This window comes from Mustela erminea, chromosome 4 (assembly GCF_009829155.1).
Source record: "Mustela erminea isolate mMusErm1 chromosome 4, mMusErm1.Pri, whole genome shotgun sequence".
In the NCBI taxonomy this organism is placed as follows: Eukaryota; Metazoa; Chordata; class Mammalia; order Carnivora; family Mustelidae; genus Mustela; species Mustela erminea.
In genome coordinates this window covers 102,429,297-102,442,039 of record NC_045617.1, presented here as the reverse complement: position 1 = coordinate 102,442,039, position 12,743 = coordinate 102,429,297, and the positions used below count along the sequence as shown (strand labels likewise).

The window sequence follows — 12,743 nt, the reverse complement described above, 5'->3', positions numbered from 1 at the left end:
AGGAATAAAAAATGGCTCCAAGAGCCAATTACTCTATGGTAGGTGTGTTGAGGTCACCCTGAGTACATATAACGTGAACGTGACTGGACTGTTATGGAATGATGTTGCCAAGAATCATTTTGTTACATCTGAGGCAAAAGACATCTCCTACTGGGCTCTTTCTTCACGCGTACACCCAGGTAGACATCTAGTACTACTACACATCTAGAAGAGGAATGGCCTAAAAATGGGTCATCTCAGTAAGTCCCAAACTAAGGTGTCCTTTGGTGGTGCTGCACAAATGAGACCTCCCTAGATGCTGGGAAACTCAGGAAATCTCTCATTAAAGATCTAAAATGAGCAGGGATCTCTCATTTTACCTGAGAGTCTCTTGATAACTCCAAGTGTAAGCTGGTTTTCCAACGATGCCTTGCTGAGTAGTGAAACCAGAACATGTATACACATTCCTTTTTTGTGGGACTGTCTATTAGCTGATACTACCCTTACCACCTCCATTCTTTAAGGCAGCATTACTAGGTGGTCTAATAACAGAAAACAAAAATAAGAACATCTCAGCCTGGACCCCTCAGGAGCTAGATCATAGACATGACCCTCCCACATTCTCATGGGCAGCAGGTTAGATTTGGACCACCCCTGTTCTTTTTTTTTAATTGAATTTATGTTTATTTAGCTCTTTTTCAAGAGTTTTGAGACGGCCTTCAGAAAAACTTCAAAAATAGTTTGGGGATTGTTGATGATGTAATGTACCAATTTCCATAGGGATTTTCAAAATAATTTATATGACTGATTTTAGTGAGCACTTTAAATAAAAATCTAGAGTTATGTGGCCATCTTGTTGATTCTTTTTGATGAATTTTAGAAATGAAACTATTTGCGGGAGAAGATTGGTAGCTTTTTTCTAGGCTATCTCTCCTGAATATAATTTCTCTCAGAGAAATTTATGGTGGGGCCTGAGTAGCAAAATAGAAGGAGATACACCTTTTGGTGAGGGTAAGGAATTTCTGCTTATGAAACCTAATCACTAACACGGTACAAATGGAAGGTTCCTCAGTGCCACAGGGAAACCTGGAAGCAAAGATGGATGTGGCTTTGGATTTGGCCCAAGAGAAACTACTCAGTGGAGGCCCCAAGTTCTGTGGAGTATATTTATTCCAGATTTATTTGTCTCCCTATAAGGAATGGGGGCTCCACCTGGATTACACACACTCACTGGTGTAAATATCATTATATCTCTTAATTAGATGCCCTCATGCAAAACGTGTCATATATTTTTCTTTAAATGCGCTTTACAAATAATGCTCATTATATAGCTGTGTATCTAATAGATTGATTACCCTGTAGCCTTTAGCATTTTAAAATAAATACAGATAGATTCATTCGTATGTATATATCATACATATCATATATGTGACATATATGACATAATAGAATAGATTTATACTTAGGTATATATAAAGTAATGCATACGTGTACATCTTGTATTAGCTTAACTATATATAATTACAATGCCTTGTGGCCTAATATCCCCTTAACTTACCTTTATGTATAGTTTTTTCTCCCTGCATTATGTCTACCCTCAGATGAACTTCTTTCCTTTTCCTTCCTTCTCTTTCTTCCTTCCTCCACTTTAAATTTTTGCATTTATCCTGAGTGTATAGAAAGGGACTACCAAGAATTATGGCTTGGTTGTTATAGGTTGGGGAAATAGTGATTTCATAATTCTTTTATGTAATATGACCCCTGTCCAAGTGTACTGCTCTTCATGGGAAAGGCAAAATGAACTGCGATTATTTCAGTCAACCAGCATTTTTGTATGTTATCCTTAAAGAGACTTTGACATGACCAGACTGTTGTTTATTCTTTCTGTCAGGGCATCTCTTGCTGGCCAAGAGCAGTATGAGGCATCCTGTGTTAAATGCCTTGTGATGGGGAGGGTGTTTGGTGTTTCTTGCCAGCTGGATGCATTGGGCATGTAGACAGCTGTAATATGGAGGCGTGACCCTGAGATACTGAGAAGCTGTTTGGTTTGTTATAGCAACTGCGAGAGTTGATAGCCGAACACAAGCCTCATATAGATAAGATGAACAAAACTGGGCCACAGTTACTGGAATTGAGCCCAGGCGAAGGCTTTTCTATCCAAGAGAAGTACGTGGCAGCCGACACCCTTTACAGTCAAATTAAAGAGGATGTCAAAAAGCGGGCCGTGGCGTTGGATGAAGCTATTTCTCAGTCTACTCAGGTAATCATTTACACCAGAAAGGTGATTGAGTTCTTCCAAACAGAAGAGCATGGAAACACATTTTCTTGGATCTTCTGATTAAAGTTCAAACAAAATTATTTCACTACATTAAATCTGAGTATGGATGTTTTGGCTCCTTAAAGGTGGTATTTGGTTGGTCCAGTCCTTATATTTCTTTGCCTGCTGTAGATACAATGCAAAATAATTCTCAGTGACTCAAGAAACATATGGTTGTCGTCACTGCCCAGATATTTAAAGAAGTGTCCATCCACAGTAAATGCCTCTGGGAGAGCTAAAAGAAAATGTTATTATCATTATTAACGAGACACTCCCAAGAAGGCAATAAGAAGAAAGACTGTGAGTACTGAGTAAGAAGGAAAAAAATATGAAGTTGGAAACTGGTATTTTTCCCTTTTGAAAATACTTTTTTTCGAGAAGTTGAATTTGAAATTACCAACAGATTTTCCATTTTCAGAGTTGGACTTTAATTGTTAGATGCAATAACATTAGAGTGGTCTGTTTTATGGAATCCTGAGTGATGATTCCTTTAATATTGAAGGTAGTGTAGAACTTGAGTGAGTTTTTTAACTTTGCTTTATTGTCTGTGGTACCTTTGCAGACAGATCTTTAAAATGCTTTCATGAATTTGATCATGTGTTTGAACATGAATGAAGTTCAAACTTCTGTTACAGTATCAGGGAGCCTTTTGTTTCTGTTTCATTTTTTAACGTTTTTCAATACAGGAAATTTATATCTTAAGAAATACCTTTATTCTCATCAAAAATGTTCATGAATCTTATACTTAATAATTTAACGTTTTAGGGTATCAAAGTAATGAGTAAAAAATAAAACAGTCTTGATAGAAAAACACACAGTTTATTGGACTTAATTTTTAAAATTCATTTAAATATGATAAAATGAAGTGATGGGTAAGACCAGGTTGTCCAATTATACATTAACCCATCCTGTTTGGTAACAAATACACTCAACTGGGTAGGTGTGTTAACAGATAATCAAAGATCTAATTCTTGATTGAGACATTAAGTAGATGGGGTTTTTTCCATTTAAATTTCATTTTTGATATCACAAGTCTTTTCCCTATAAGTGATCCCTTTGATTTACTTCTAGTTCCATGACAAGATAGACCAGATCCTTGAGAGCCTGGAACGCATCGTGGAGCGTTTGAGGCAGCCACCTTCAATCTCAGCTGAGGTGGAGAAGATTAAGGAGCAGATCAGTGAGAATAAGAATGTGTCAGTGGACATGGAGAAGCTACAGCCATTGTATGAAACTCTTAAAAAGCGGGGAGAAGAAATGATCGCAAGATCTGAGGGCACTGATAAAGACATATCTGCCAGAGGTAATAATTTCAGAATAAGGAAACAATTGAGCTTTACTTTTAAAATAAATCTAAATGTTCATGCTGTTTACTGACAGTAAATTGCATAATAATTTTAGAAAAGGTATTACCCGTGGGGTTGAAGGGCTGTGTACATAAATCCCTCATTTGTGTTTTCCTATGTTTGTGGAATCAGTTACAGATACAACGTGCCATTATGCAAAAGCCATGTGTTCTCTGGGACTTTTAAACCAGATGTTTAAAGGATGGTGCTAATAACACCAAATCTAGGGTTTTTTTCCCCCTCATTACTAATCACACTCTACTTTACAGAATGGGTACCCCAGAATGGGTAGTCCCATAGCCGCAGAAATGGCAACCACGAACTTAGCCATCCATCTTAAAGATAGGAGCTGGGTGGGTCGAAGGAAAGGCGTACACATAGATTAGTGGAAGTTTATGATAAGAGTACTCTAGAAACAAGCCCAAAATACATATCCTACACTGTTATATTCCTAGAATTGAACAGACATTGTTATTCCTGATTTGGAGAGCTTAGATGGTTATGTCATTTTCTTTGGAATTAAGGTCAGCCTTGGTGAACTTGAAACTTGGTAAACTTTGGTCTACTCTGAGCTCACTTGACTTTGAGCATCTGCTTTTGTCAAAAAGAGCCTTGGTTCGAGAGGGGTAGGATACCCTGAGGTCTTGCATTTGTCTGGAATATGTTGTGTTGGGCCTAGCATTACCCAATAGACTGGGGTCAACCAAAATTGGATCCAGTTTTGGATACTTAGGAGATTGAATCACTGTTGCCATGTGAACTAAAGCATTCGACTTTGTTGCTTATATGGCACTAACATATTGCCTTTTTGATACTATGTTTTGTTATAGCTGTTCAGGATAAGCTTGACCAAATGGTTTTCATTTGGGAGAACATACACACACTGGTGGAAGAAAGGGAGGCCAAACTACTGGATGTAATGGAATTAGCAGAAAAATTCTGGTGTGATCACATGTCATTGGTAGTAACCACTAAAGATACACAAGATTTCATCCGGGATCTAGAGGATCCTGGAATTGATCCCTCAGTAGTTAAACAGCAACAAGAGGCAGCAGAGGTAAGCAGAAGACCTCCTTTAAAAATAAAATAAGTTATGGCGTAATGAAACCTGGATTCCTCTGATAAATATTCAGAATTGCTCTATTCAAATTTATATTTCATTCTGAAAGTGGAGTGCTTGGTGACGTAGTAGGATATAGGTTATACCCACAGATTTCACTTTTATATATTTTTTAAGTTTCTCTTCAACCCCACTGCCACTGCCTTATTTCAGGGCCTTGTTAGCTCCATCTTTGGCTCCTGAAGTCCTCCAGAGTGGTCGCCCTACCTGCGGAGCTCTTTCCTTGCCAGGCCTGCAGACGTGCCTTCAGTCTTCTCTCCAGATCCACTCTCACCGATTGCTGCTTCACAACCCTCAGAGGCCTCCGCGGCCTCCTGCAACTGTGGAATGGCCTCTCGCATCCTCGCAAAGCCGTTTTGTCCTGCTGCTCCTTCATTAGAAAGGGGCTCCCCCAGCACTGGGGTGTGCACCTTCTGGTCTCTGTACCTTTGCATATTCGTTTCCTTGAGTGGAATGGCCCTATCCATTTGTACAACCAATGCCCAGTTTAGGGCCTGTTTATGCTCCTTAAGTGTTTCTCAAACAAATAAATATATTTAACCAAGAAAATGAAGGCAAAAGTAAAACACTGCATTTTCCTCCTTTTTTTTTTTTTTTTTTTTTTTTGTAGCTTACAAATCCTAGGGAAATGACGTAAAATTTAATCCAGAGCTAGATTATCCTAAATCTACTAAGGAGTACGTTAATTTGTATGAAGTTTTCAAACTCATACTTTACTTACATTTATTTTGTTCTGTGATTTGATTTTATTCTTTATGATTTACTCTTCGCAACTTTCACGTATATGGCACAGTAGTATTAACAACAGTCACCATTGTATTTCCATGACTTCTTTCTCAAAAACTGGAAATTTGTACATTTTGACCCCTTTTGCCAATTTCTCCTTCTCCTGTCCCCTGACTCCAGCAACCACCAATCTGTTCTCTGTATCTGTAAGCTTGGTTTTGCTGTGTGGGGAGGAGGTAGGGTTTTTTTAGATTTTTCTTTTTTTTGATCACTTAACTCCAAGTTAAATGAATACTGCCAAACTGCTCTGTTTGGAAAACAAAATATGTTTCTACACTTTTCATTGTTGTTAATATTTAAAGGAGCTGGTTTGTGGTATTTGTTACATAGAAGTAATTCTTTAAATGTTGTTTTCATAACAAACATTTGATGTCTGTTACAAAGGACACTGCTTTTTCTTTAAAATATTTCTTCTTATTGAAAAAATTTATTGCAGAAGCTTGGAATAGAGAAGGAAGAAAACTGATCATAACCCCACCTCCTAGAAATAAGTCTCATTAATGTCTTTGTGTGTATCTTTTTAGTTCCAGTGTGTTTTTGCTCAAAAAATTATTTTTTATTGTAGGCCATAAAGGAAGAAATAGATGGACTACAGGAAGAGCTGGATATAGTTATTAACTTGGGTTCTGAACTCATTGCTGCATGTGGGGAACCCGATAAACCCATTGTCAAGAAGAGTATAGATGAGGTACAACTAGCATATTTCCTTCTCTTGCTAGAATGCATTTTTAAAGAGATCTTGTATAACTAAAGCATATTTGATAGAAGGAGTTGAAAACTTAACAAATGATACTAAAAGAGTTCTAATATTTATGTTGTAGTTAAATTCAGCCTGGGATTCTCTAAATAAGGCTTGGAAAGACCGGGTGGACAAGCTCGAGGAGGCGATGCAGGCTGCCGTCCAGTACCAGGACGGACTGCAGGTGAGGGGGTCACGGCGGAGCTGCCGCGGGGAGGAGGCCTGTGACTGAGGTCTGCAGAGGCCCACATAGACACCGCCCTAGGGCTGCCAGTGTGCAGGCAACTGCCTCGTCTACTGTCATTCGTGGTTTGCCTTCTTGAGATCTGTGTAGATGTACAGAGACATCTAAGCATGTTTATACACATGTGAAATTTGCTTTGAAAAGAAAAATTTTACTGTTTAAAACATTGTAATGGTTTAGCACCAGACAGTGAGATGGAACCGCGTCAGAATTCTGTTCTGAAGTTGAGTGGAGTAAGATGAAAGGAGTAAACACTATCTAAAAATATCACTAAGTTTAACTAAAGTCAGAAGTAAAGAAATTTGATTTGAAGCCAGTGTTCCCCGTGAACTAAAATAGATTTCTGTTTTATTAGCTCATAATCTGTTGTGTAAAATGTAAAATGCTATTCTTCTTTTCCATATACATAATTCCTTTCCATAGTTGTTTTTCACATCCCGTAAGGGCTCTCCTTCAGTTTATTAACCATTTTTTAAGTTTTTTTTTTTTTTAATGAATAATCGCCTTGTCAGATGAGGCCAGCCAGCTCAGGGGCATTTCTCTCCCTACCTTCTTCAGCCTTATTCCATTTCCTAATAGGCTGGCCAGCGCTGAGTCTGTCAATCCTCCTACCGTATGGAAAAAGCCCTTCTGCGTATTTCCATAACCAAGTGAATATTATTTTTAAAGCTCAGATGAGAACATCTTTTCCTTTTTATTGTGCCATTTTATTTCTATATTTGTAAAAATAAATATCACAAGCCAGGCTTTATGCCAGCTGAAAGTGTTTTGAACTTTGGAAATGTATGAAAAACTTCACTACAAATAATATCTTATATAACTTTACTCCTTCCCCCACTTTTCAACCAGAGAGATAATTTATTGGTTAGGTTTCAAAGGCTAGTAACTAATCAGGCTCCAGCCCTCCGTTTGTGAGACCAGGTCATAATTTTCCTGAACTACTGGTAAGTGACTGAGTTGTGCCCTCTCCATGGCTAAGCGATGGCACTGCTGCCAGTCGCAGACTGTGGGTCTCTGAGCCATTAGCCAGAGGGGTCTGGCTAGGCACCAGCACCCATACTCTGTCCTTACCCCTCCTAGAAAAACAAGACCCACTGGAGGTTAGTAGTATCACCTGTGGGAAATGAAGGGCCACTTGATTTATTAAATAGCTGGGGCTAGCTAGAGCTAGATCTTTTTTTTTTTTTAAAGATTTTATTTATTTATTTGACAGATAGAGATCACAAGTAGGCTGAGAGGCAGGCAGAGAGAGAGAGAGAGGTGGAAGCAGGCTCCCTGCTGAGCAGAGAGCCCGATATGGGGCTCGATCCCAGGACCCTGGGATCATGACCGGAGCCGAAGGCAGAGGCTTTAACCCACTGAGCCACCCCAGCGCCCCACTAGAGCTAGATCTTAAAGGTCCAGAAGCTCTAGACATTTCAGGGTTTGATTGTGAAATAAAATAAATTTTATTTCCCAGATTGCTGCTTAAGTTCTTGGGTTTATTAATGATAACCAAAAATACCAGATAGTTTCCTTCTATATGGTCTGGCAACATTGTTAAAGTCCATTATGATTTTGTGTGTTCAGTATGTGAAAGAAATGTGAGTTGTGCCTTTCTGAAATGTTTGCATTACCTAACAAGAACAGGAAAAATGGGTTGTGCAGTCTGTGCTGTAATTCAGAGTAATGGTCATAATATTAATCTCTGTAGGTGCAGGATTTTAATGCTAATCTAAATAACATATCAGGCTTTAGTTGGGCCAACAGTTTCGCTCAAGTGCTAAACAGTAAACTTTTTGCTTATTTGAATAAGCAGATGGATTTGAATCTTTTTCTTTCAGTATTTTTACATCATCTGCCTCTTAGACATAAGAAAGCATGGAGAATTCTATCTCATGTGTTGGAATTTGTAAAACTTTTTTTCAGATGCATGTGTTTGAAAGTTCTTAGTATTCTAAGATTCTATTCAGAAAAGAATTTCCTTTGCAAACTTGGATGCAGAATTGGAGGTTATGTCTACCGCATATTTGGGACAACTTTTTTTAGCATATGGTTGCTTTTATTTAGGTGAACCATCTTAATTGGTAAAATGGGCTCATTCCTTAATACCTGTATAGATTTATGATTGTACTTTTCTGTAACACTTGGGATGTTATAACAATTTCATATGCATTGATAACTAGTGGACTAATGTGTTTTTCAGGCCGTGTTTGACTGGGTAGATATTGCGGGTGGTAAATTAGCTTCAATGTCACCAATTGGAACAGATCTTGAAACTGTCAAGCAGCAGATTGAGGAGCTAAAGGTATGTGTGGACTTCATTAATTTCAAAGACTGCATTTTATGTTCTTTATTCATAGGATTCTTTATGCAAATTTATTTTACATAATTAGTTAACATTTTGATTGTGAAACTGGTTTAATAAGATGCTTGTACAAAATGAGCAGCATGTAAATGCTCATTAAATGATAGAAAATACCAGTCTTATTATTAAATCATCCCCTGTTCATTATAGAAAAGTCAGAAAATACAAATGAGGAAAAAAAAAAAAAGTGGCTTTTTTAAAGCCACCCAAAATGTTATGTACCCAGAGGCAACTACTCTTAAGATCTGATTTATAGCCTTTCAGATATCCTCCTGTTGGGAATGCAGTGAGGAGCGGGAGGTGCGGGTAGGGTGTGGGGGTGTGTTTTATGCATATGTAGCTCAGACTGTAGGGATTTTCCTAACTTCATTATTCAGGAGTGTTTCATTGCCCTCAGTACACATATAGCACCATTTTTGTTTTCTTCAGGGGGTCAGAGTAATCCATTTAGTCTAACAGGCTAAAGAAACATCCGTGGTCTAATAGTATTTCCCAAAATGTTTGTTTTGTAAAAATGTTTGTTGTTTTCCATCTGCTTTCCTCTGTAATTTTTGATTTTGTGGTTCTTGATCTCCAGCTGTGAAAATGGCTGGACTGTTTCCTCTTTGAATTCCTCTGTGCTGGTGATGATTTATCCAAGTGGGATCAGCTGTTTCCTTCCTAATTTCAAGTTTCCATCCACAGAGACATCACACTATTTTCAATAAACTCTGCTAGATTTTTTTATATAGTTATTACCTGGGTTTAAAATTATAGCATTTTCATCTCTGAGTAAAATTTAGAATATTTCATTTAGAAATTATTACGGTTGCCATCATTAGATTGCAGTTTTTTTCTTTAACTATATGTGATCATGTAGTAAACATATGATATACTTTGTGTACATTCACAGATGTACACTTTTGGATATTTACATATCTCAATAGTTTTCATACCGCAGGCTGCTTAAGAGTGCTTTCTCTTAAATTAGATTGTGTGACATTACATCCCAGTGCTTCCACTTAGCCAGATACCCTTGGGACAGTTCTCTAACTGGTCTCACTTTTATGCCCTTAGCTTAAATTGAGAATAAAATTATTTTCTTTACAGGCTTGGTGAAAAGAAAGCACGTATTCATGATACCTTAATTAGTATTTTTTAATTATTATTTTTATGCTTGAAAAGAATTAAGGAACTGTTTAGCCATTAATGACTTACTATTTAATGATTTACTATTACAGGTTAAAAATAAATATTTTATGAAAGGACAGTCTCCTACAAGCAACCATTTGCTAACCTGTGTTGGTTGGCAAAGCCGAGATTATTAAATACATGTTTAGTGAGTGCTGGGAGAAAATATAATGTTATTCTGAGTCAGCAGTGGGTGAGGTGTAGGAATAACTATTAACACAGCACAGCTATGGAAAACATAAAATGTTCAGTGGATACAAGATGTATATATGTTTTTGAGCAAGCAATGTTAACCTGGGTTTCTTAGAGATATTTTGGGGGAGTTTTTATTTTTTATTTTATTTTCTTTAATTTCAAAGCTCACATATTGAGTATATGTAGACATTAGAAATAAGATTAATCTTGTAATTTCTTACTTTTTTTTTTTTACCATAGGGGACGAAAGTGTGAAATATCAAAATTATAAATAGAAATCCTTTCCATCATAAAACATTGAATAAAGAAAAAAGACTTCTCTCATCTTTTTCAATTTATAATTCTTTTGTGTTAGATTTTTCTCTTCACCTCCCTGACTATAAGAAGTACGAATTAGAATAAATATTGAATCCATAGAATTTCTTTGTTTGAAGTTTTGATTTAAAACAAATTTCCTTTATATCTCTCTCTCTTTTTTTTTTTAAATAGCAATTTAAGTCCGAGGCCTACCAACAGCAGATAGAAATGGAGAGACTGAACCATCAAGCAGAGCTTTTGCTGAAGAAAGTAACAGAAGAGAGTGACAAACACACTGTTCAAGACCCATTAATGGAGCTGAAGTTGATATGGGATAGTCTGGATGAAAGAATTATCAACAGACAGGTAAACCCTGACACTTTCATTAAGAAGTTAGAAAAGTTCAAGTTCATATATTAGGGTAAACTCATTATTAAAAGAAATTAGATAATTAAGTACCTAAAGTTTTAAAGCCCCTAAAGTCTTATTTTATTAGAATTCTTCCTGTTTCTCACATGACTTTTTTAACCACAAGGAGTTTCAAACTGTATATGTTGATTGGGCTTCATTGGATATGCTTTCAACTGATTTTTTTGCCTTTGTTACTTTTATAAAGGTATGTCATTCATAATATCGAATTCATATGGCTTTTCTTCCTCTTCACTTTCTTTGTAGCATAAGCTGGAGGGGGCTCTGTTAGCCCTGGGCCAGTTCCAGCACGCCCTGGATGAGCTGTTGACGTGGCTGACGCACACTGAGGGCCTGCTCAGTGAGCAGAAACCTGTGGGAGGAGATCCTAAGGCCATTGAAATTGAACTTGCCAAGCATCACGTACGTAGCTGCGTGTCCTATTTCTCTTTGCATTTTTAATGCCATCAGATTGTTTGTGGTAGGTTTCCTCTTGATGGATTTTTCAAGTTTATGATTTTAGTACAGTTCCACATTTGACGTTTGTAACTGACAATTAAGCTACTTAAAAACATACTTTTTAAAAGACCATGATCAAAATTTTTTCTCTGTGGTTCAAGACAGTCGTCAAGAACAGCAAGGGTGGGAAACTTCTGGTGAAGTTTTAAGGCTGCATGGCAAACATTGGGTTAAATCCCTGACTGTCCTTGTCACTGGATTGACATGGGCTAGTTTTAAAGGTTGTTGGGGAAAGGCTACAAGTCATAGCCTCAAAATGTTCCACTGTAGGCTGTGTGTGCGTTTTCCCCCTGGTCACCCTTATCTCCGTGTATCTCACCTGCTGCTTGTTTGGCACATTAGACATCTTTTCTGTTTGCCTGTGTGTCTCTCACTAGGTGGGAGTTTGCTCCATAGTCTCCGTGTCTCCCTTAATTCCCACTGGCTTCCTGTGTCTTTAGTCTTTTTCTTTCTGAATCAGTCTTTAATAATATTTATTATGTTTACAAGGGTTTTTATATGTCTGCACTTGTTTAAAGCTTTAAATTAAAAATTTTAATCTTGAAATACATTCAGAGCAACTTTATATTGTCATCTTTGTGACATTTGGTTGACAGTTCTTTTATTTATTTATTTATTTATTTATTTAATTTATTTGACAGAGATCACAAATAGGCAGAGAAGCAGGCAGAGAGAGAGGGGGAAGCAGGCTCCCTGATGAGCAGAGAGCTGGATGTGGGGCACAATTCCAGGACCCTGGGATCATGACCTGATCTGAGCTGAAGGCAGAGGCTTTAACCCACTGAGCCACCCAGGCGCCCCAAGGTTGACAGTTCTTAATAAAGAAAATTCCCTATCTCCTTAGAGCCCGAGGGGTTTAGGGAACAAAAAAGCATGGAGGTGACCACAGGGGGCCCCGAACTGAAAGCAGGAGGCATCTTTTGGGCTTTAGGTGATCTCCAGCGTAGGTCATCAGAGCAGACCTCACAGGGGTTGAGAGCTGACCTCTACCTTATTATGATAAAGTTCATTTGTCTAGAAAAATAAATCCTGAAACCCAGTTGTTAGGATCTTTGTGCAAATGACCAAAGCCATTGACTGGGCCAGGAAAAGTGAGATACATAATTCTTTTTCAGAGGAAAAAGAGAAAAAAAATTTTTCTGTCTCTTAAGTCAATAGGCTTAATGACTAACAGGTTATGTTCAGTAGTTTATTGTGATAGTCAACAGTCTTTCATAGAACTTTAGCATTCACATTAATAGAAGCATCTTACCTAAGGTTAGGTCCTAAATTCTGA

The 12,743-nt window shown here is 37.5% G+C and overlaps 1 protein-coding gene across 19 annotated transcripts in view; it reads left to right on the top strand.

Moving 5' to 3' along the window:
* The window catches only part of DST (dystonin), a 475,119-nt gene that overhangs the window by 421,474 nt on the left and 40,902 nt on the right, over positions 1–12,743 (top strand). For all 19 annotated transcript variants that reach the window (XM_032340325.1, XM_032340326.1, XM_032340306.1 and 16 more), the window contains 8 exons: positions 2,036–2,239; positions 3,368–3,599; positions 4,473–4,699; positions 6,114–6,236; positions 6,370–6,471; positions 8,717–8,818; positions 10,733–10,906; positions 11,216–11,371. In XM_032340325.1, coding sequence (XP_032196216.1) covers positions 2,036–2,239; positions 3,368–3,599; positions 4,473–4,699; positions 6,114–6,236; positions 6,370–6,471; positions 8,717–8,818; positions 10,733–10,906; positions 11,216–11,371 — 1,320 coding nt within the window. The remainder of the gene's footprint in view (positions 1–2,035; positions 2,240–3,367; positions 3,600–4,472; positions 4,700–6,113; positions 6,237–6,369; positions 6,472–8,716; positions 8,819–10,732; positions 10,907–11,215; positions 11,372–12,743) is intronic.